At 41.6% G+C, this 25,293-nt stretch overlaps 1 protein-coding gene across 5 annotated transcripts in view; it reads left to right on the forward strand.

The window, feature by feature from the left end:
* The window catches only part of CCSER1 (coiled-coil serine rich protein 1), a 706,782-nt gene that overhangs the window by 103,294 nt on the left and 578,195 nt on the right, over positions 1-25,293 (forward strand). For all 5 annotated transcript variants that reach the window (XM_035113300.2, XM_035113303.2, XM_035113302.2 and 2 more), the window contains exon 2: positions 23,659-25,039. In XM_035113300.2, the coding sequence (XP_034969191.2) occupies positions 23,695-25,039 (1,345 nt within the window). In that variant the 5' untranslated portion in view covers positions 23,659-23,694. The remainder of the gene's footprint in view (positions 1-23,658; positions 25,040-25,293) is intronic.

Consider the following 25,293-nt stretch of genomic DNA (forward strand, 5'->3'; position numbering starts at 1 on the left):
CGAACTTGTTGCATGTACATGAATGCAAAATAAGAATTGGCTTTTAGTCGTGCGTTAGTCCATGGATCATAGCAAAATTAATAGAATGTGTGGCATTCAACAAAAGTAATTGGCTAAGTAATTGAAAGTAATGGACTAAGATTAATTGATTTCAGTGGGTCTGCTCTGAGTATGATTCAGTTGAACGTCACCCAGTTTCTTTTCCAACACATGCCAGAGTCATAGAGGTGGTATTCAACTAAGTTTTAATCAGAGTAAACCCATTAAAAGTGATAGTAGTAGTAGTAGTAATATATTATTATTATTATTATTATTATTATTATTATTTATTAATACCTCGCTCATCTGGCTGGGTTTCCCCAGCCACTCTGGGCGGCTTCCAACAGAAGTATTAAAATACAATAATTTATTAAACATTAAAAGCTTCCCTAAACAAGCTGGCTGAAGGACTGTACCCCCACCCCCAAACATCCAGTGGATGTGATGCTTTGCCAGAACTCCAATGGTTAATTCCAACACTGCATTTGTGCTTCCTGATAGACCTAGCTTAGTGATGTTCATTCATTTTAATGGGTCAACTCTGATTAAAAGTTTGTTGAATACACTCCTTGGCATTGGCCTACAGGGATGTAAGAATAAAAGATATGCATATTTTGTTTTTTAATGTTTCCAATAACTTGGTCAAATCAAAGCTAATGATCATGAACTACACTCAGTAAATTTTAAAAGCCAAACAAACAAAAAACACCTCACAGCAATCCCAATCCAGCATTTTTTTAAAAACGTTGGGTTATCCTAATAATATTTGAGAATGCAGATGCAAATTTCTGCAAATGCTCATCTGGAGTGCTGTTCGCTCCTGTTGGCTTTTTATTAGGGAGGAGAGGGAATGAAATGGACCTAATGAATCTAGTTTAGACTTAATTCTATTTTGAATAAACCACAAGTGGGAATTGGCTTTTATTCTGTGTTTGAGCTTCTGTGAGCTCCCTTATTTTAGATGTAGTGTGCCAGAGGCGCAATTCCTCCTGATAAATGTTTTTTCTAGGTGAAACTGATGTCCAGTACACTAGATTCATAAGAACATAATTCACCTGCAATCTTTTTACCCATTCCCCCCCTAATCACATTATTAAATGGAATTAAGGTTTTAGATTACTGCTAACCTAGTTAAAAGGTAATCTCAGGAGAGGTGGACCTTGCATTTGGAATACATTGTTGGGTAACGGGGAATTGGAGTTGGTATCACAATCCATTTCACAACAAACAGCCCGAGTTTGAGAAATGGCAGATATATCATAGTATCCAACACCCTGAGAATAATGTATTAAGCCTTGACGAGGCTTGATGTAAATGGTGATATAATGATTCCCCCCCTTTATAGCACCAGATGGATGGAGGCCCTTGTATTTTTCTCTTCAGCTGTAGACATGTGCTGCTACAGCTTGAATATTTATGCTAGCCTCGGCATTATTTTACAGCAATGTGGTTAGAAGCGTCTGCAGTGATATTCTACATGAACCCTACTGTTCTAATCAAAGACTGATCCATATTTTAATTTGCTTAATATAACTAAAGTATGAAGGAAAGATGTGCCTGTCATTACACTACTGAAGACGTTGGACTGCATATTGGCTGTGTTCTTTCTCCGCTTCCAGAAGCCATATGCCTCTGAATGCCATTTGCTGGGAATCACAAGTGGAGAAAGTGCTGTTGGGCTCAGGTCCTGCTTGCCTGGTGGGTCATTGTGATGAGAGGATGCTGGGTGGGCCTTCAGCCTGATGCAGGAGGGCTCCTCTTGTGTTCCTGACAAAGGGCTGGCACAGAGATAATTCCATAACCAAACAATTCCTCCCAGTGTTGGTGCCCAGTTAGGTTGACCGTGAAAGGAACAACTTTTAGAAAGGGTCAAACTTCTTTCCTCTCACCATCAATCTAATTGCACCAGCATTGAATAGAATTGTTTGGTTATGAAATGATCGCTTTGCCAGGAGTTTCAGCCAGAAGAGCAATACAACAGACCCAGGAAAGCACATCTGGGCCCTTTCTTCTCTACAAACAGCCTGTCCTTGCTGCACTGCCAGGTATTTCCGAAACTCCCCCGTGAAGCTCCATAATTGCTTTGGAACTCAGTCAGGGTTTTAGGGTTATTATGTTCATTTATTTACAAGTGGGGACCTGAAACAAAAGGAGCACAGTGTGCTCCTTTTTAAGGTGCCAGCCCTACCCCTTTCCAACAAACTCCATTCCAAACATCTTTTTGGTTTCCCACTTCCCTATCCCTCCAACAGACAGCTTGCTTTCCAGGGCCAGCATGCTCAGTATGCAATGAATTGTTTTTGAGGTCCATCCCAGCAGAATCCTATGTTTGTTCAGGTGCAGTTGGAACTCCATCAGCCCCAACCAGCAGGAATGATGGAAGTCATGCTCAAACAACACCTAGAGCAGGCATCCCCAAACTGCGGCCCTCCAGAGGTTTTGGCCTACAACTCCCATGATCCCTAGCTAACAGGAACAGTGGTCAGGGATGATGGGAATTGTAGTCCAAAACATCTGGAGGCCCGAAGTTTGGGATGCCTGACCTAGAGCCACAGGTTCTTTGTCTTGAACCTAAAAGAAGATGACCCAGAAAAAAGCCAAAGTGCTTCTTAAAGATATTCTTTAAGGTTGCTTGATTGGAAACCACTCTTTTGGATCATTTTTGCACCAAGCCACTCTGATCTATTCCCCTTACAGTGTACAGATTCACCTGTCACATCAGTTCTGCAGTGGGGGGGAGAATCATTTGAGCTTCTCAAAGGGTGTCATGTGGGGACCACAGACAGTTCTTTTTACTAGTTGTACCTCATACCTGTCTGACAGTTCATTTCCACGCCCAATTTAGTGTGCTCATGTGAATGTTTAAAGCCCAAAATGACTCAGGTCCCAAATACCGGAAAGACTCCCTTGTTCTCTACACTCTTGCATGTGTTTAGATCAGCAGAAGGGGCCCTCTTGTTGTTCCACTGCCCTTATAAGTTTCTTTTTTCGGGGGGATGGCGGCTTGGGAAAGGGCATTCTCTGTGGCAGCCCCTACGTTGTGGAATTCCCTCCTCACAGTGGTGCGCCTGGCACCTTCACTATATAGTTTTACCTTCACATACGTGTCTTCACGACTACCCTATCCCTGTGACTGTAATTTGTTGTAACTTTTTTAAACATTGAATTTTTAATTGTTGTAATCTGTCTTAAGACCTGATCAGGAAGGGCAGATAATAATGAAATAATAGTAATAACTATTTCTACTACAACAAAAACACTTGCTACCATCTCCTTAAAATTTCTGGCTGTATTGTCTTTCCAAAAACTTGGGGATATTTCTGACTTTCTCTTTTGTGTTCGTCACTACCTATCTATGACTCAGTTCCTTAAATTCCTACAAGATTCCTAGAATATTAAAGTCATTATTAATAGAGGAGGTTTTAGAAGTAATTTATAAGCTTTAGCCTGTAGGTTTTGAGGGTAACCTTTTGATTGCTGCCTTTCTCTCTCCTTTTGAAAACTGGAAGAATTTGCAGATCCATTCATGAGGAAGAATAAATTATCCATGTTACACTTTCTATTCATTATTTTCATCACAGACAATTTTTTATATAAAAGAAGAGGTTTATGGTTTAAGTTAAAAATTTCCTTCCTTTGAATCTTTTTCAATATTTTTAATTTGATTTGAGTCCCGCAGTTAATGCTTGGAGCATTTAGAACAGGTCAGCTAAATCTAACATCACCACTTAGTCAAAGGATTTGTGTCTATTTTTAATTCAAACGCAATCAGTGTGCTTTATCTCTCTCCCCCCCCCTTTTAAAACAGATATTTCTAGCATTGATAGGATATGACATACATCTGGCATTTGCTCATGCCAGGGAAATATGAAGATGACATGCTGTAATGGCCTGGCCCAGCCCCAGCAGGGGAGCTGCCATTAAAATTTCCCAAGTGACGCAATTCAACTAGGACAAACCATAGTTTAGTGGGAACAAACAAATGTATGGGCTGTCAGAAGGTGGTTGCTTTGCTCTTCCCTGGTTGCTTTGCCGATGTGCAGAGCTAAGTCATACAGGGAGGGTCTTTTAAAAGAGGCTCTGTGCAACATGTAATCTGTATCCACAGGGCCTCTTTTAAAGGACTCACCCTGTATAGTTAAACCCCAAACCCGGCACAGCTAAAGCATGAGCCCAGTGTTGGACAACATGCTAAGCCAAATCACAGCTTCATGCAGCAACAAATACAGCCAGGGAAGAGCAAAGGGGCTGCAGTTTTCTCTCCAGGAGCATGTACGTTTGCTTTGGGGTGTGTGTGGCTTAGTGTGTGCAAACTAGTCCTATGTCAGGGACACTGCGATAAAATAGTGGCCCCATCATTACATGGTTTGATTGCAATTGTGCTACCACCATGAGGAAAGCTCATTGGGACCCACTGGCATGGATGAGGGACTACAAGAGGACCCTCTGCTGTGGACCACCACAAATCTGGAGCCAGCAGAAACCTCCCTCCTACCTTTTCTACTCTACTTGTCCTCCATGATAAGACACAGACTTAGGTCATGTTGGCAATAATGGTGGGATGTTGAATAATAATAATAATAATAATAATAATAATAATAATAATAATGGTTTAATTATAATGGTAATAAATTGGATCCTGTACTTGCTTGAGTTCACTGTAGTGTGAGTTGGTCATCAGGAGAAAGGATACGTACATGTACCGTAGAATGGGAAGAAGGGGAAAGAAGGGGAGGGCATTAGAGGTGCAAACGAAAGCTGAACTCAAAGAGGTTGCAATTCTTATGCAGTTGCAGTGGGAGCTAAGATAATGAGGAACGTAATAGCTGTAAGTCTTGGTGCTGGGAATGGTGACCGTACAATACATCCACTTGCATTCTGATGTATACACTTCAGTACTCCGATGTTTTGGAATTCATATTTTCATATTTGTGTGTTCATCAGAATCCTATTACACCCTATTCTACTGTCGAGAAGAATGTGCCTATTGCCACGTGAACTGAAATCAATGAAATTGCAAGTGTGGTTCACAAACCCCAAAGGAGGCTATTACACTGAAGGAACGAGGAGAAGGGGAATGGGGGTCAAGGAGGTGGTGGTGGTGGTGGGGAGAGAATTACACTTCTTTAATCTGAAAAGCCAGGTTGTTTCAGGTATACCATTTCAGCTTTGTGGATGGTGAATTGAATTCATCAAGTGCACATCAATGAATTTACTATCAGGGGCATTGCCAGTGAAATATAGCAAGGAAGCATATTACAGTAAAGGCCACTTTGGATATTTCTGGTGCAAATTGATGCATTAGTTTTCCTTTAACCAAACTAGAGATGGTAGCCGACAAGTAACTTGTGAGCTGTAATGGGACAAGCGGCCAATTTTAGTTGGTTCTCAATAGCCCAACTAAGATGTGGTCGAACATTGCCTTAGATTTCATGCGCAACATGGGAGAAATGCTTTAATGTTCCATATTTCTCTAGTTTTTGTATGTGTCTTCCCATCCAACAACCACATAGTTTGGTTGCACTCACTACAAACCATGGTCTGTTACAAAAATGCACCAAGGTTATGCCCAGGCTCACTCATTCTCCTTTTTCTTGCACGCTGAAGGTCCCAGGTAGGAATGGGAAGGACCCTTACCTGAAATCCTGGAGAGCTGCTTCCAGTTAGTGTATGCAACACTGGGCTAGATGAACCAATGGCTTGGCTTAGTATAAAGTGGCTTTCTATGTTCTTGCTTTCTTCAAAAGTTAAAGGAGAGACTGGGAGCTTTCTTTCACAGATCACAATGTAGTGTACAATCTCATCTGGGTCATGGGCAAGTGCGGTTTGTGCAAACCATGGTTTGTGCACACATTGAAAAGGGGGAAAGATCACTACCAATCTGCCAAAGGGTATAAATCAGAGATATCCAGTGGGTGGGGCTTGGGGATTCCTTGCTTCTCACTTGCCCTTCAGTCATGGTGATTGCTTTTTGCTTTCCTCCTCATATCGAGCTGCAACACCTCTCTGACAATGATGTCATCAGGTAATTTAATAATCAGGAATGCAATCTAGGCTGCAGCCTGACTGTAAAATTTGGCACACCAGCCATTGGGTGCCTAATATGGACCATGCACAATAAAATGTATAATGAGTTGAGTTCACATTGCACAGCTTATTCCAGGGCTGAGTTAATGACATTACAGTTGTGCTGCAGGCAGATTTTTGGGATCTGTGTCTTATTGCTCATTGACCCATGTGCAAGAAGAATGCATGAAGGGCAATGAAGGAGCTTCTAGCAGCATGTGTGAAAGTGCTTTGCAGCTTCTGTATGACCAGAGTTACATTTGAAGATGTAATTGAAGCAGCATGAAAGTAGCTCTTGCACATCAAGGGTGAAATTTAGTTTGTCCCAGTATTACCTAGCAGACGCTAAATAATTTGAGTTGTGGACAATTGAGTGCTGGCTTGTTTTAGCACTTGTCCCGTATATTATACAGTGTTTTAGCAAACTTTAAAAAACAAGCAAACAACAATGTTGGTTCTAAGGCAATACTTAAAAGTGTTTGTGTTCAGGAATGAAATCATTTTTGTATTGTCTGCTGGTGCAAGCCCAAGCGGATGCAGTCTGTTGGCTATATCCTAAATATTCTATAGACCCAAATACTAAAAATTGCTTTGTAATATTAAAAGTGCTAAGAAAGGGATACCACATGTTTGATTATTATTTTTTAAGAAATGGGGAGAAACTGGAGCCACTGCTCCACCTGGTGGTGCAGAAAAGCACAAGCAAGTCTTTAAAGTTAACCTGAAAACAGTCCATAATAGCTTATGCTGTCAGAAATGTTTTAATCTTTAAGGTGTCAGAATACATTCTGGGTTGGTTTGTTTTTGGCAAGACTTGAATGTGATCCGATTATGCTGCTTCACCTGTGGTGGCACTTTCTCACAGCTATCTATCTATCTGAAGGGAAATAGTCCCTCTGGCTGATTGGACACAGAGGAATGGTGGGAGGAACCAGCTGGTGAACCACCAAGGGAAGAAGGCTCAGAACCAGTGGAGTGGCAGTGGGACAACGATGAGTGGTCCGAGGGAGAAGAGGGAGAAGACTGGGAAGAGGAGGTGTCGGAAGCTGAAGAGGCAACAGGGCTAAGTGAGCAGGGAGAGTCTGGGGCAGAGAGAAGACCAGAATCAGAAGCTGCAGCTGAAGCAGGAGAGTGGGGCGAGGGAGGTCAAGAGGCAGAGGCGAGTTAGGCTAGTGAAGAGTCACAGGTATCTCCCGCTCCTGCTGCAACAAACTCACCTCCCCCTCTGACTCCTAGACCCAGGAGAGGTATGAAGCAGGAGGAGCAAAGACAGGCTACATGTGGGCTTCGTCTTTGGTTGCTTGGGGAAAGCCCTGGAGAGGAGGGGACTTAGATGGCTGTGAAGAGGTGGGGACTTTCAGCCTCAGCAGCTGATTTTCATGGAGGAAGACACACTAGAAATGAGCTGCTCTGCTCATTGGCCTGACATTCATCCAAGCCTGTGGAAATCGTGTTTTTTTGCTAATAAATAGTTAACTCCATCTTTGAATGGCGTGATTACTGACTGGCTGTCACATACCAGGCTCTGGGGAGCCCCTTGCATATGTGGGGCTTGGAGTTGTGGATGTGGCAATGTCTCCCGATGGCATAAAGCTCTGATTTTGCTAGTTCTGGGCCAATCTGTCCATTTATGTCTTGGCAAGAGGAGGCTTCCTTCTCATCTTCTTTGTTAGCAACTCTGTGACATGCTCTGGCACCCGGAGGCAGCTACGCTCAGCAGTATGCATGGAGTAATAGTGGATTGATTTGTTTGACAATGTACAAACAAGCATGCACTTTCCCCAGCCAGGAAACAAAACCAGAGAACTCATTGCAAAGTGGGCAAGGGATGTTGCATGCCCTTGAAACGTTTCTCCTGCTTTAATACACATTTGTCCAAATTATGTATTTATTATTTCATTTTTAAGCAATAATGTTTTAAAGGTATGGAATTCATCAGGAATATCGAAGCACTGAGATTGGTGGAGAGGGGATTTACACCGACTGATAAATGGATTTGAATAATCAGATTTCTTATACAGGGGAGATTCTGCAGCAGCATAATGTAAATTGGTTTCTTGAACTATCACTATTTTCCCATGCGAGTGTACATGTTTGCAGATTCAGGGAAAATAAATAGGGAGAACTTGGGGGGGGGGGAATAGAAAACAAAAAAATAAAGACATTATGAATGGGTCTTCCCACTTCTGTGATTCACTGCCCAAGTAGGAGACTTAGCATTGGTTCTGATCTGGCCTGTAGGAAGGGGGAACTGTGTCAGAAAGGCCTTTTACATGCTCACCCTAAGGCCCTCCCCCCAATCACCTCTTCCTTCCTGTTTTGTTTATGTTACACTGTGAAGCAGCCTGCATCAACTCAGTGCTTCCCAGAACTCCTTGAGGGTGGCTGATTAGCAACCCCTGTTGTGAAATGACATGTACGTCATGTCACTGCGTCATGTCACTGGTTGGCCATATCTCAGTGGCAGAGTATCTGCTTTGCCTTGCATCTAAAATGATGTGGGTGTGCAGACTGCATTTGTGGCACACCAGCACAAGGATCTTCAGCCAGACTTCGACAACTTTGAAGGGCCGCAGCTCAGTGGTAGAGGAAATGCCTTGCGTACAGGAGGTCCCAAGCTCAGTCCCCAGTATCTTGGGGAAAAGCCTCGCCTGAAGCCCTGGAGAAACTCTGCCAGTCAGTGTGTTCAGTATTGAGCTTAGATAGACCAATGGCCTGACTTGATATAAGGTACAGTAGCTTCTTAGTCCAGCATCCTGTCCTCACATCCTATCTAACCAGGTGCTCGTGGGAAGCCTGGAAGCAGCTCTCTGCACTCCTGCTGTTCTGAGCAACTGGAATTCAGAAACATGCAACCTCTGACCATGTAGGCAGAGCACAGCCATCATGGATGGCCTTTACCTCCATTAAGAAGAAGAAGAAGAGTTTGGATTTGATATCTCGCTTTATCACTTCCCTAAGGGGTCTCAAAGTGGCTAACATTCTCCTTTCCCTTCCTCTCCCACAACAAACACTCTGTGAGGTGAGTGGGGATGAGAGACTTCAGAGAAGTGTGACTAGCCCAAGTGGAGGAGCGGAGACATGAACCCGGTTCCCCAGATTACCACTACACCACACTGGCTAATGCTCTGTTAAAGCCATCCCGGTAGGAGGGCATCACTCTCTCCTGTGGCAGCAAATTCCATAGCCTAACAATGCAATGTACTTTCCTTTTTCTGTCAAATACTCATGAGTTCTAGTGTTGTGAGACAGGGAGAAGAGCTTTTCTCTTTCCACTTCCTCTATGCCAGGGGTCAGCAAACTTTTTCAGCAGGGGGCCGGTCCACTGTCTCTCAGACCTTGTGGGGGACTGGACTATATTTTTTTGAGGGGAAAGAACGAATTCCTATGCCCCACAAATAACCCAGAGATGCATTTTAAATCAAAGGACACATTCTACTCATGTAAAAACACACTGATTCCCGGACCATCTGTGGGCCGGATTTAGAAGGCGATTGGGCCGGATCCGGGCCCCGGGCCTTAGTTTGCCTAGACATTCTCTATGCCATGCTGAATTTTACAAACTTCTGCCATGCCTCCTCTTACCTTTTCTTCAAACTTAAGGTACCCCAAATACTGCCCGAGGGTGATAGAACTACCCTTCTTAAGCAGAAAATATATTGGCCACTCTAATAATAAATAAAGCACTTTAATTTATTTCCCTATAGCAATTGCATTTGGTTTCTTCTTGTATAGAAACTGAAAAGGGAATGATTTTTGTGTGAATAACACCTGAAATTGCTAACCAGGTGGAGAAACTATATATTGTTCATTTGTTTCGCACCCATTTACATTAATTTAACATTGTATTGTGCTCAGACTGAGCGCTAAGACATCAGCAGCGTATAATCCTTCATTAATCATACTCAGCAATTAAATGCTCTTTTAAAAATACTGTGTTTTGCTCATTATTTGTCTTTCTGTAGATGCTTCCAGTATCATCATCACAATGGCCTGATCAAAATCAGCCTCTTCTCCCCCGCCCCTTAGCCGCAAACACAGACAATTAAGGGCACTTCTGAAATGCTGCCTGCCAGAGAAATTAATGAATTAAACAATGCACTTTAGCTGCTTTTGTCCCTTTATCCAATAAAAAACCCGGAGTGACTAGGGAATCAGATCCATTGCTTAAATAATTTGTGGGCAGTATTGAAACCTGTAAGAACAATGGACGTAATGAGATTAGAGGTGGTGCCGTGGTCCATTGCCTTCTATCTGCTGCAGTAAAAAAAGCAAAGTCTTTGCCACTTTGAGAAAAGGGCATCGCAGTTCTGTAAAGACAAAGGAATGAAATAAAAAGACGGCTTGTCTCTCAACCCTTAGGAGTCCTTGATTCCCAGAAGTGGCTCTCTGCAAACAGCTTCACAGTCTTAAAACTTAAATATCACATTCAGAACAGAGCAGAAGCCTTCCCACTTAACTTGAACTAACCGTACTCAGGTTGGGTGACCGGAGGGAGGAGGGCATGTCCACCCTCTGAGGCTTATGGTAATGAGGATGCTGTTGAGATTGGCCACCAGCCCTCTGAGTGATGCGGGAAGACCCAGAAGTGGGAAAGCAGCCAGACATTGGTATTACAGTGGTACCTCTACTTGCGAATTTAATGCGTTCCGAACGCACATTCGTAAGTCGAAAAAAATTGTAAGTCGAATCCCATAGGAATGCATTGGGAGAAAAAATTCGTAAGTAGAAGCAACCCTATCTAAAAATTCGTAAGTAGAAAAAATCCTATCTAAACCGCATCCAAGATGGCAGACGGAGCTCCATTTGTAAGTAGAAACATTCGTAAGTAGAGTTATTCGTAAGTAGAGGTACCACTGTATTGACCATAAGAGGCTGCCAGGTATAAGATGGAAGGAAAGAGGAGAATGTAGGGTAAACAATGGTGAATAAGGAACCAAAGATTGGAGGGGAACCACCCTAGGATCTTCAGGTGAAAGGCAGTATACAAATTTAATATATTTTTTTTAAAAAATAGACATTCCTTTGGGTATACCATGTGTTGGCACGAGGATTTAAAGTGCTGTTACTTTCAGGATCCATGACAAGAGGCGACTCAGAAAACCTTTTAATTTTTTTAAAAAATATATTGGTTCAATGTTAGCATTGCAATTTCAATTTTATTGCAACTTCAATTTCAGTTTCTTTGTTCTTTATTCTAGAAGAAGCAAATTCAAGACAGAAATCAATTTTCATGCCTACTCTCTTTGTAGGTTCTGGTGTGCTGAAATAATTTTGATGGAGATATTAATGAACTGAGACACCACACCATGGTCACCATGCAAACACTCTGTGACTCTAACTGTGGTAATTTAAATAAAAAAAGTTGGAGAACTACCGTTAACACAGAATCCTTTGGCCCCATACATAGTTAACATATGATTGCACAGGAGCTGCTTCTCTCCTGGTGTGATTCCCTTGCTGCTCAGAAGTAGGTATGTTTGAGACAACCATGTAGGTTGCAAGGGCCAGTCATCTGTGACTTTCCCACCTGATGGCTGCCTTCCATCCTTACTGCTTTCTTTGTTCAAAGGATGTCAAGAAAGTAGGAAAGTGTTCACATCCTGTTTTCAGATTGTTTCTTATGCACCAATTGGTGCATCTGTTTTTAGAGCTCTGGGAGCAAGGGAAACCAATCCTTCTCGCCGCTGCTTCATCCTCATATTTCTTCCCAGCGGCAAATAGAGCAAGCAGGGTTCAGCTTTCTGCTCATTCAGCCAAGTCATTTTTCCAGTTTTCGTGTGAAACATTGAAGGTCTTCCCAGAGAGATTCTGTCGGGATTGCTTGTATGATGATAAAAGCAGAGCCGGTGGCATTATCTGCTGTATTATGCACGTTCCTTTGCTTCCTACTGGAATGGAGAGAGATTTCCATTCTGCCTTGGATTGCTGAAGGATAGCTGGGATGGGCAATATAGAGAATACAAATGGGTGAAGAATGAACTGTCCAATGCATCTACATGGCAACTGAGGATGAAAAATAAATGGATATTCAGTTCCTGAGCTGCTCCTTTTGCTCGATTTTCTTTACCATTTTGGAGACAGCTGAATAATGTGGTGAAGGTCAGGGAGGGGGAGAAATTGTTGAAGATTCATTCCCCGTGTCTGCTGTCATGGGATTGCTGTTTATCACATGATGGTGTATGTTTTCATTCCACAGTGGGAAGTGACGAAGACAGGATGCTTGTGTTACTTTCTTTCCTGAAGTGGAACTATTGTCCTTTGTTCTTTCTCTTGGCTGTCTGATGCGAGAGAGAGAGGGAGCCATGTTGCAGTGCTCCCGAGTTTATTATATGTAAATAAAAGTAGGTTAGCTAAAATGCTGAGTTGCTGAGTTCTGTTACGCAACTGCGCAAAGTTTCTTGGCATCAGTCCCTGTGATGTTCGGGCAGAAGAATGCTTTTGAAGCTCCCAAACAATTGACCAGGAGGGAGAGAACATGCCAGTTGGACATGTGTCTCTGCCAGGGTCCTACTCGAGAGTAGGAGATCCTAACAGAAATATGTAATATTCTATTTGGAGTTTGGGAAATGTTATTATCTCATAATTCTGAAGGTATATCTATTTCGCATGTCTCTGTGTTCGCATGTCTCCAGGGCTGTTCGATGTGGTGACCTGAAGAAGTTGCTGACTTCAGCTTCTGTGGGAGCCTTTTCTGCTGCACATCAGTTCTCTGTAGCAAACATCTGGATTTCATGGGGTTGAGTAAGGGTAACCTGGCGGGTTGATCAGCCATCAGCTGGGAATGATGGGAGTTGTAGTCCAACAACATCTGGCGAGCACCTGCATTGACTGCCTTTGGCTTACTTTCTCAAACAATGAAACTTTGCTTTGTAACCTGTTCTTAAGTGATCAAACAGCATTACAGTGGTACCTCGGTTTAAGTACACAATTGGTTCCGGAAGTCTGTACTTAACCTGAAGCGTACTTAACCTGAAGTGAACTTTCCCATTGAAAGTAATGGAAAGTGGATTAATCCATTCCAGATGGTCCACGGAGTACTCAACCTGAAGCGTACTTAACCCGAAGTATGAGTGTAATTGGTTCTGGAAGTCTGTACTTAACCTGAAGCGAAATTTCCCATTGAAAGTAATGGAAAGTGGATTCATCTGTTCCAGACGGGTCCGCGGAGTACTTAAACTGAAAGTACTCAAACCGAAGTGTACTTAAACCGAGGTATGACTGTATAATCAAATGCTTGTTTGCTTTTGATAACTTTTGAAAGCTTGTTTTCTTTAAAGTTCTATAAAAGCCGGAGGGGGGGGGGAGAGAATCAACTTTGTGTTTTGCTGCCAATGAAGCTGAAACCTCAATAGAATCCACCTCAGGCTTTATTCAAACATCACCAGTGGGGTTTTTTAAAGATTAGCCGCCATTTCCAGCCTTTGCCTTTCATCCGAAGCTTCAAAATTGCTTTACCCATTCTTGAGCTTTGTAAATCCTGACACTGTCTGCTTATTAGAAGGAAGCACATAGATTGGGATTTACAGACATTTAACTCAGGATCAAGGAAACACACATCTCTGTGTGATTCAAAAATGGTCTGCTTTATCCTTGTGACTAGCATTTTGAGGTGAGATCCCGCAAAATTAATTCAATGGTCACAGCCCAGAATTTGAGATTTCCCCCCAAAACAGCATACAGCCTGTTATGTGTGACTATACATTCCAAGTAGGGATGCAAGAATTTCCTTTATGTGCCCCCAAAGGAATTCAAACTTTTGCATATGCTTCAAGGAAATGCACATGCAGGATCAGTGCTTTCTATGGCCTCCAAGTGAGCTCATGCAAAATCGTTGGGGGGTGTTGGAGTACCTGTTCCTTCTTCTGCCACCACCATTGCCAGGGACCTCCCAACCTGACCTAGGGCAGAGGAAGCGGGAAATCATGATGGCGGCTCCAGCTGTTCAGCAAATCCTTTCTCCCCACTGCGGACTGGGTTGGGATATGTCCTAGTATCTTGCTAAAGGGGGTTACAGTTTTAGATTTGTAAGCTCTCACAAGCAAAGTCACCAGTTTCTAATGCACCATGGTGATTAACAGAATAATAACGATGGTTAGCTGAAAAAGACGCTTCTCATTGTGAAGATATGCTTGTTCTGACTGAGGTTTGTGCTGTGCAACTATATGTCCATGTGTGCGGAAACTTCCCTGTCTATTTCAGTGTCGGGAAAATTGCCCTTTGTCAATACAAATATCAGGAGGGAGCAAAGTTTTGACTCCTACAAGCCTTACCTTTCATTACCTCCCTAGTGCATAGCCTTCAACTATACCTATTTTAACAGGTACGCTGCTTATTTTCTCACTATGTGCAATGCTTGCTGGTGTGCACTGAATTCTCACCTTACACTGCAGCTGACCTGCAGTGTGACCTGACCAAGTGTGGCTACACTGCTTGTCACAAAAGATAATTTTGAATGAGTTGTACTGGGGTTGTGTGTGTGTTTTGCAAGTGTGATCTCCTCGAATGTTTAAAAAAACTTTCCATTTGTCAGAGACACATTACATCACACACAAATTAGCTATTTGTAATGTGTACATGAAAACATGCTTTCTGAATTCCAAAGCAATGGAACAGTATTTCAAAAATGTTCTGTAGGAGCAACAATGTCTCAAGCATTGGCCTGTGTATTGTGTGGTCTTGTTCTCTCTGGATTGTACTACCTCAAAATACAAGTGAAGGAATCACATACTGGAACGTTTCCCACATAAAAATCTATCTGGATGTAGAAAAGTAGTGTGTCAGGGAAGATGCTGCATTAGAGGTTTTTCTCCCCCTGACACTCTAGCATTCTACTGGCAGAGACATTTTGATGCTGTGTTGCATCTGCATTTCCTGTGGTACAGGCAGTGCTAAGAGGTGGCATATGATATTTCTGAACACGTTGCTTGGCCCTCACTCTAAGAAACTTAGTGGAAAAGTTTGGAACACGTTATCTGAGATCACTTGTGTGCATGTTTGAAATATACAAGGAGAGAACATGTTCTCCCTCTCCTGGCTCTTCTTTTGTCTGCATTCCTGATAGATGGTGTTTATCCTCCATAAAATCTGTGCAGCTCTGTCTCAACATATGGACAATTCATTAGAAGAGTAAAATCTTCTGTGTAAAGTGCTTTGCCAGCACAGGCAGCATCTATTTTATGAGTGGAATAGAGACCTCTGAGGATCAGCCTTCCCAGTGTTATGTTCCTGTAGGATGTAACATGACACGGTGCGCTCATAAGTCCTGACAAAGGTTGGAGCTGCAGTTTTCTTTCCCCTTGGGGCTGCGATTCCAACTTCTGGTTCTGTATGCATAAAAATAATTATGTTCTTTTTTAAAAAAGCACACCAGAGGGATTCCACAGTGTCTTGCGTATGCTGAATTAAATCCTGCAGTGTCAGCAGTTAAAATAAAGAAATAAAATCTTTTGTGGCCTTTTTTGTGTGTGCTGAAAAAACAGCATTTGGGGGTGCTTTTTTTCAACCAGGATTGTAGCATAAGCTGGAGAGCTGATGCAGTATATCATAAGAGTTAGCAAGCCCCTGGTTCAGGTTATCCCTCAGGCAGGTCTTTATTTTAGGTGGTCTCATGTGAGCGCATGTCTATGAAGCTCGATATCCCATCTTTATTTCACGCATTAAGGCTGACTCCAGGTTGCAGTGAGAGTGTAGCAAAATCCTAGAGTACCTAAATGTTACATCACTTAGGGCATTAGAAATTAAAACTGCAGCTTGCACTGGGCTATGTCGAGAGCCAATGTGGTGTAGTGGTTAAGAGCGGTAGACTCGTAATCTGGGGAACCGGGTTCGTGTCTCCGCTCCTCCACATGCAGCTGCTGGGTGACCTTGGGCTAGTCACACTTCTCTGAAGTCTCTCAGCCCCACCTACCTCACAGGGTGTCTGTTGTGGGGGAGGAAGGGAAAGGAGAATGTTAGCCGCTTTGAGACTCCTTCGGGTAGTGATAAAGCGGGATATCAAATCCAAACTCTTCTTCTTCTTCGTCTTCTACCCCAGGGCAGGCAGCAGTGCCTGTATGTCCTGCCAGGACCATTGGAGGACCCAGTATTTGCCCCTGCGTCCTGGGTTCCCCACCAGTTTTGATAGGGATAAACACAGGTTAATGTTTTGGCTGTTTAACCCAGAACTCTTACCAAGCTATTGATCAGCATCCTTCCGTTTCTCCATCTCTCTTTCCCTTCCCCTTCTCTGATGCAATGTCTCTGCTGTTATGCTCACACCATAAAGCAGTATGATACCAATTTTTAAACAGTCGTAGCTTAATCTAAATAATTCTGGGAACTGTAGCTTGCTATGGGTGCTGAGAGTTGTTAGTAGCTCACAGAGTTACTTTTCCCTGCGAAGAGGGATTGTTTGTTAAACCACTCTGGGGAACAGGGGTCACCTAATAACTCTCAACTTCCTTAATTCATCATAGAAACAGAAAGCTGCCTTGAAATGCTTACTGAAACAGGAAAGTGTTTGTCAAGTGGCTGGAGTCCAGCAGGGAGGGAGCCTGTCAATTCTCGGTCAGGAGTGTACAGAGTTCTGTCTCAGTTTTATGCTTACTGAAGCACCATCAGAGCTCTACTCTCCTGTAGCCCGACCTGCCCTTGCCTGAGATCAGTGCTTTTGTAAGGTCCACAGAAATCACCTATGAAGTGCATGGAAGGCTTGAAACAGCTACATGAATGCTGATTATCTGATGCACGCAGCAAACACCCATCTCTTTCGAAGCTGAAATGCTGCAGATTTATTTCAGCAAAAGTTACAAGATGAAATTCCTGGAATGAAAAAGGCTGTGGAAAAACGATTATGTTCGAATTAGCAATTATTCAACGGAGGGGAGTGCACTCTTGCAGTAGATAAATGAGTCACGTTTGAGGTGTTGGTTGGTGTCTGGTGCTCATTCAAATCCTTACTTGGCTGGGAAGCTCCCTAGGTGATCATTGGGATACCAGGGCCTCTCTGGTTCTAGCCTCCTCTTAGGATCATTTTCAAATAAGAATATTTAAGATGAGAATTGCAAAGCACTGTGCACAGTGAAAGCCACCATAAAAATGACAAATAACAATGGAAAATTGGAATATGAAAAGACCTAACATAAAGTTAATTTCTTCAGTGGGAAATAAACAGACTCCAAAGCTTATGTGTGATTATCGAGGCAATTTCGTTTTTTTAGCTGTGGCGGTTTGGGTAGGATATTATTGTTATGTGTTTTTGGTTGCAGAGTTTGTGGGTGCCTGGATTTTGCAACTGCTGAAATTTAATCAATGCTTGGAGAAATAAACTGGAAGTCAGACCCTTAATAGCCAGCCTGATAATGGCCAGAGTTGTTAAGCAAAAAAAAAAAGGGGGGGGGACAAGGAGATGGGTGATTAAGAAAGCAGAGAATCTGTGTCAGCTGGGAATTGGGTGAGCTCAGAGTCAGGTAGAAGAGCAAAGGCGAGTAGCAGAGTTTGAGGACTGCAGTTTGTCTCGTGTGCTCTAGGAAAAGGTTTTCAGTCAGTAAGCAGTGATGTAACTGAGAAGAAGAAATCTATCCGGTTGCCTAGTGCAAAGTTAGGCGTTATGTGACTGGGAAAACAAGGCAAGCTGCAGGGCAACAGGCAGGAGGTTGGATGTCTGCTTGAACCCAGAACTGAGCCTATGGGAGAAGTAGGACCCTCTTGGAGTGCAGTGCTCAGGTTGTATTCATGTGTAAGCAAACCATATATCATAAAGGCACCACAGTCTCCTGTGTCTCATCTCCAAAGGAAAAATGAACCCTGGGTGTCCTGAAATGTCTCACTGCCGTGGAGATTGGGGTGGCATGCAGCATAAATTATGTTTTTAAAGCTGGCCTTCACAGCTTGTATTCAGCCAGTCGAAACAGCCCACCAGACATGTACTGTGGCCCATCATCCACTTGACAATGTCTCTAGTTTTGCAATCCTAGGGAGGTATCAAAAACAGGAGGTTTATTGAGCCCTGGTATGGCCTCCATACAGTACATGACTGGTGGGGTAACATCTTGTCTACCAAGGTTATACAGCTTGTTTCTGGCTTTAGTTCTCAGATTTAGAATTGACTGGGGTTCCTAAGCCATTTTTCTTTGAAGATCATTGGGTTTGTTTACATGGGCATTTATTTTTTTTTTTTTTTTTTTTTTAAATTTTAAAATAGACTTTATTAGAAAATTTTAAAAGATGTACAGACACCAAAAAAAAAAAAATTTAAAGTAACTTAATAACATAAAATAACTTGGCAACTTAAATACTATAGTATATCAAGTAATATAAATAACATAACTACATATTTAAGCCACCCAACGTAACTTAATCAACATAAGTAAACAAATCAAGGTTGGTCTAAATAAATTAAATCCATCAGACTACAAATAATATACAAAATCAACTTAGGCAAACCTATCATAATATAACATAACATAACATAGCATAACATAACATAACATAACATAACATAACATAACATAATAATATAACATAACATAACATAACGAAAAGGGAAAGAAAAAAAAAGGAAAAGGAAAAAAGAAAAAAAAAAGAAAAAAAAAAAAGAAGGAAAATTAGCCCCAGCTTAGATCTTAACACATGGGCCTATCTCCATCAAATCCATTCATTTTAAATTAAAATTGGCTTCCAATCGCCAACATATCGCTTCTCTTGCTATTATTTCCCTTTTTAGTTTGCTTTCCCTCTTGTTAAATCCAACTAAGTTTTTCCTACATGTTTTCTCTATTCCAGACAAATCACTAGCTCTGTTTTGATATTTTCTTTTTTGAAAAACTCTTCTACGTATCTCCATTCTGTTATTATTCTCTGTTTTGGTATATTCCTAATTGCCGCCGTCATTCTTGCTAAGTTCATAAACTCTACTACTTTAATTTGCCACTCTTGGATTGTTGGCGTTTCTGTTCCTTTCCATTTCTGAGCTAGTACTAATCTCGCCGCGGCACACGCATATAAGAAAATATTAATTCTATCTTTAGGTATACTTTCTGGGATTAAACTTAATAGAAAATATTCAGGTTTCTTTTCAAACGTAATTTTTATCATTTTCTTCATTTTTTCATATATCTCACTCCAGAATTTATATATTTTCTTACATTCCCACCAACAGTGAAAATACGTACCAGTTTTTTCCTGGCACTTCCAGCATTCTTTTGTTTCTGTCTTATAGATTTTAGCTAGCCTTTCTGGCGTCAGGTGCCATCTATATACGAGCTTCATCATATTTTCTTTAATTCCTGAACACGCTGTAAATCTCATTGTCGATCTCCACAATTTATCCCATTGCACTTTATAGATTGGTCTTCCTACATCCTGAGCCCATTTTATCATTACAGATTTTATCTCCTCATCTTTTAATTCCCACTCTAATAAAAATTTATACATCTTAGACAGTGGTTTAGCCGTATTATCAATCAAAATTTCCTGTAATTTAGATTTGCCCTCATTGAATCCTATTTCTTTATGTTTTTTAAATAAGCTTTGTATTTGTAAATAATGTAGCCAACTTGTACAATGATGTTTAATTTCTTCATATGGCTTTAATATAAGTTGATCCCCTTCTTTTACTGTTAATTCCTGGTAGGTTGGCCATTTTCTATTTTTACCTCGGCCACTCATCGTTGTCATTTCTAATGGTGACGCCCACCAGGGCGTCTTTGCTTCTAATAGGTTTTTATATTCCTCCCAGATTTTAAATACCGATTTTTTAATTATATGATCTATAAAACTTTTATCTTTTCCTTTGTTTTCTTGCAATAGGTACGCGTGCCATCCTTTATTATTCCTAAACCCTTCCAATTCCAAGAGTTCACAATTTTCTAGTACTATCCATTCCCTCATCCAGCAAAAACATGCGGAGGCATAATATAGTCTGAGATCCGGGACCCCCCAGCCACCTCTCTCCTTGCTGTCTGTTAATAATTTATATTGTATTCTCGCTTTTTTCCCTAGCCAGATGAACTTGCTTAGGTCTTTTCTCCACGAATCAAAAATTTCTTTCTTTCCTATGATAGGTAACATTTGAAACAAAAACAGGATCTTCGGCAACACTGACATTTTGATCACTGCTATCCTTCCTGATAGGGACAAGTTTAATTCTTTCCAACGGTCCAAATCTTTTTTAATCTCCCTCCATACTCTAAGATAATTGTTCTCATACAAATTTATATTATTGGGGGTAACAACAATTCCTAAATATCTAATTTTATTAACTATTTCCCAATTTGTAATCTTCTCCAAATCCATTATTTCTTTCTTCCCTATATTTTTGACTATCATCTTGGTCTTTCCCATATTAACTCTAAAGCCTGACACTTCCCCATATTTTTGCAATTTCTCCTTTAAATTAATTATCGAATCCAATGGTTCTTCCAACATTAAGATCACGTCGTCAGCAAAGGCTTTAATTTTATAAATATTCTTCCCCAATGTTATCCCCTTGATGTTTTTGTCTCCTTGGATGTCTTTTAACAGAAATTCAATTGACAAAATGAATAACAAAGGAGATAAAGGGCATCCCTGACGGGTACCCTTTTGGATTTCAAATTCTTCCATTATTTCTCCATTTAATATCAATCTTGCCTTCTGTTCGCTGTAAATTGCGTTTATCCCCTCTATAAATTTGCCCCCTATTCCAATTTTCCCCAATGATTTTTTCATAAATTCCCATGTCAAGTTATCGAAGGCTTTTTCGGCATCCAAGAAGATAAAAGCTGCTTTTTTGCTAGGCATCCAATCTAGATATTCAATTAAATCTAGGAAAATTCTCATATTATTTGACATTTTTCTCCCTGGTAAAAAGCCTTGTTGGTCATGCCCAATGATCCTGTTTAGTATCTTTTTTAATCTTCCGGCTAGGATATCACTGAAGATTTTATAGTCGACATTAAGTAGAGAGATCGGCCTGAAGGATCCCACCTGGTCGTTCTCTCCCTCCTTCTTTGGTATTAATGTTATAAATGTTTCTCGCCATGATTTTGGAAACACTCCCTTTTCTAAAATTTCGTTCACTAACAATTGGTACACACCACCTATCTCCTCCCAAAACAATTTATAATGCCGGCTTGATAGACCATCTGTTCCGGGTGACTTACCCAATTTCAATCTATTAACAGCCTCATACATTTCTTGTCTTGATATCGGTTTGTTAAGTAACTCCTTTTCTTCTTCATTAATTTGACCTATATCACATTTGGTAAAATAGTTTCCCAATTTTTCTCCATCAATATTCTCTTTTTTATACAGATTTTTATAGAATTTGACAAAACATTTCTGTATATCCTCTCTATTATTCAACCTTTTCCCTTTATCTACTATACTTGTAATCATTCTTTCACTCTGCCTCTTACGTATCTGCCATGCTAGAAGCCTTCCTGCTTTCCCCCCATGTTCGAATGTCTTCTGTTTCATCCATTTTATTTTGTTCTCAATTTCGTGGCTCGTCAATGTGGATAATTTATTTTGTAGGAGTCTAATCTGCATTACCAAATTCCTATCGTCTGGTTTTTTAGCTAACTCCTTTTCCTTCTCCTCCATTTCTCTCCTAACATCTTCCATATTTTTCTCTCTCTCTCTTTTAACCCTATTTTTTTGTTGAAGATATATGCCCCGAATAAAGGCTTTGCTTGCATCCCATGTTGTTGTCAAATCTATTTCTTCTGAAATATTATTTTTAAAGAATTCTTTCAACAAACCTTTAACCTTTTCAACAAATACTTCATCATTTAAAATTCTCTCATCCAATCGCCATCTTCTAATCAATCTATTATATTCTCTTATTCTCACCATAACCGGGTTGTGGTCCGTTATAGATTTTGCTAGTATTTCACATTTTATTACCTTAGACATTAATTTAGATGACACCCAGATCATGTCAATCCTTGACGCCGACTTCTTAGCCCCAGAATAATATGTAAATTTCTCTTCTTCGGGATTTCTTACTCTCCATCCATCCTTTAATTCATAATTACTTATTATATTGAAAAAAACGTCCGGTAATTTACCTCTATTTTTCCCTTTTCCTTTTGTTCTATCCAGTTGCGGTAATACAACTCCATTAAAATCCCCTAGTAAGATTACCTCTTCCTCATCTATATATTCTTCCATCTTCTTCCCTAATTTCTTGAAAAAATCCAATTTACATCCATTTGGTACATAAATATTAATTATTGTCACATTCCCTGTCGGCAACGTCAAGCGCACTCCCAACATCCTTCCCTCCTTACATGGGCATTTATTTACATGGGCATTTATTCCGAGGTAATAGTTTTGTCATTTTCTTTGACCTGTGGTTTCGCTCTGTCATCCTTGTCAACCTGTGGTTTGTTTAGACAATTGAAGAGAGTAAATAGATAGCTTAATCATGTAAAGAAATAATGTTCATTTAAATGTACGCTGCAAAAGCCCTGTTGTACAAGGGATAAACCAAGCCTTATCTAAAGGTGGATTTCATATCATGACAAATTGTGGTAGTATGTTTGGAATAAGTAGTTGAAAAACAGATTTTTATTTTTTTTATTTTTTAAAACCCTTGTAAAATAAATTGCTTTATTAGAAAGATTGGGAAGATTTCCTAGTTGCATATTTTGTTTTCTTTTTCAAAACATCAGTTTGATTAATCTGTATTCAGATGTACCTGTCAGAATTTAATGCTGGCTGGGGAGCAGCTCTCAGGGGCGAGATGAAAAATGAACTTACAGTACTTAGGTAGAGACGCACACCATTTAACTTTATAGAGCCTAGTTTGCCTGGTTTCCTCAATAACTCCCTTATGGGTTCTCTCTTCTATAGGCCCGTTGAAAAAGTACAAATGGCTCTAAACAGCCTTTGCAAACTGCCTGCTGAAGTTTTAGACTACAACTCCCATCAGCAACACCCAACACAACTGGGCAAACAGAACAGAGCATCTGGAGGGGAGCCTGGTTGGCAAAAGCCGCTCAAGAGAACCAGAGAGCTGGAGTCTCTCCATTGCTTATTTGGTTCTCCATGGATAGCTGCTCATTTTTTGTTTGTTTTGGCTGATATGTTAAGTTAACTCAGTGTTTCTAAAACTTGGGTTGCCTGCTGTTGTTGGAATACAACTCCCATTGTCCCTGATGACTGGTCCAGTTGGCTAGGAATGATATAGTCCAACAACAGCTGGTGACCAAAGTTTGAGAAACACTAAGTTAACTGTAGACATACTTTTGGGGGGTAATATCTGAATACAATTGTACCTCGGTTCTTGAATTTAATCTGTTCTGGGAGTCTGTTCGACTCCCGGAACAGTTCGAGAACCAAGGCATGGCTTCCGATTGGCTGCAGGAGCTTCCTGCACACAATTGGAACCTGCTCCGGACATTTGGCTTCCAAAAACCGTTTGAAAACCGGAACACTCACTTCCGGTTTTTGATCGTTCGGGAGCCAAAACGTACGACTTTCAAGGTGTTCGGCTTCCGAGGTTCCACTGTATCTGAATTTCGCTGTTTTCTCCTGAGTCTGAAAGCAGTAGTAACACGTGTCTCCTCTTCTCTACTCATACAGATTTTGACATAGGCTGGCCAAGAAATTGAAGTCCTGATGGGGGACTCAGGATCGAGGCGTTCGATCATTGTGTCCCGGCTGCCAATATTCAGGAGAAGTATTAGCCGGCGGCACGATTCCCTCCCGTCCTCGCCAACTTCTAGCAATACCGTTGGTGTCCACAGCTCTTCTCCCTCCAGCACCAACTCCAGCTCAGGTAGCACCGGCAAGCGCAGGAGCCTCTTCCGCACACCTTCCATCAGCTTCCACCACCACAAGAAGGGGAGCGAACCCAAAGCCGATTCTCCAGGGCAGAACGTGAGCATTTCGAACGGTGCTCAGCCTGGCCACAGCACTTTGCAGAAGCTCGGTTTGGAGGAGCACGTGAAGCACAGAGGGAGGCATTCGGTCGGCTTTGGGAGTTCTCGGAGCAAGAAGATCACCAGGTCTTTGACGGAGGACTTTGAGAAGGGGAGGGAGCCTTCAACCCATAAAAACGTCTTCATAAATTGCATAAGGTCTGGGAAGAATGAAGGGGATGACTCTGGCTTTGCAGAGGACCAAAGCAGGGCCTCCGTTAAACATTCCTCAAGGAAACTTCTCCCCAAATCCTTCTCGACACACTACAGGTTTTCAAAGCCAGTCCCTCAAAGCCAGTCCATTTCCTGCGTGCAGCCATCTTCTTGCTTGTTGGACATTAAGCCCAGTGTTGAAAGTGAGCCTGTGTCGGCGAAGTCTTCCTCCCTGTGTTCTGCTGACATAATAGAATGTGCAGGCAGCTCTTTGCAGTCACCACTGCTCTCTGCTGACCTGACCACAGTCCAGACGCCTTCCGAGTTTCTAGCACTGACAGAAGATTCCGTCTCGGAGGTCGACGGAATGCCCAACTGCGGGAATTTGCACGGGGAAGCCTTTGCCCACAATGTTTCTACCTCTCAAATCTTCCTCAATCCCATTGCTGCTGCTGCCACTGCTCCTCCTCTTCCTCCTCCTGTTCTTTTAAGGAAGATGGATCATGCAGAAAGTGTTTCTCATTGTGCCGTTCTATCGCCCAGAAGTCACAGGGCCAGAAATGGACTGCTCAATGAAACTAGTGCCATATCTGAAACCCTCGATTCTAATCGAAACCATGCAAAAGTATTATTGCAAGAGCTTCCTGCTAAACAGACCCCCCATCCCGAAGAAGCAAACTCAGGAGCTGAAGCACAATTAAAACCCTTTGTCTTAAACCAGGGGGAAGTAACTGAACGTTCCCCCAAAGCACAGGGACTACCTAGAGACCAACAAGAAGTTAAAGCACCGGAACATATTAGAGAAACCATCCCAGTAATTGAGTCGAAGATTATTCCTTTGTCTTCAGAACCGCAGCCTTTTCAAGCCCAGCAAGCATATGAAATAAAAGGTATAAATAGTAACTTTTCTGTTGTCTCCTATATAAGCGGGTGGAAGTTTTGAAGTATATTTGAATGGCATTCAGCTAGGGGCTGTCGTCTAGGCCTTTGGCGTCTGTGGGCTAAAGTTCCTGGAGAAATGTCAAATGAAGGAATTATGGTAACTTCCACCTAATATGGCCCTGGAAGAGTTGGCATGCTGCACTTTTGAAATGGCACAGAGTAGTGGATCAATATTATAGAAAGGCTGATTTGCAGCCCAGGG

The sequence above is a fragment of the Zootoca vivipara genome, chromosome 9, assembly GCF_963506605.1.
Source record: "Zootoca vivipara chromosome 9, rZooViv1.1, whole genome shotgun sequence".
Classification (NCBI taxonomy): Eukaryota; Metazoa; Chordata; class Lepidosauria; order Squamata; family Lacertidae; genus Zootoca; species Zootoca vivipara.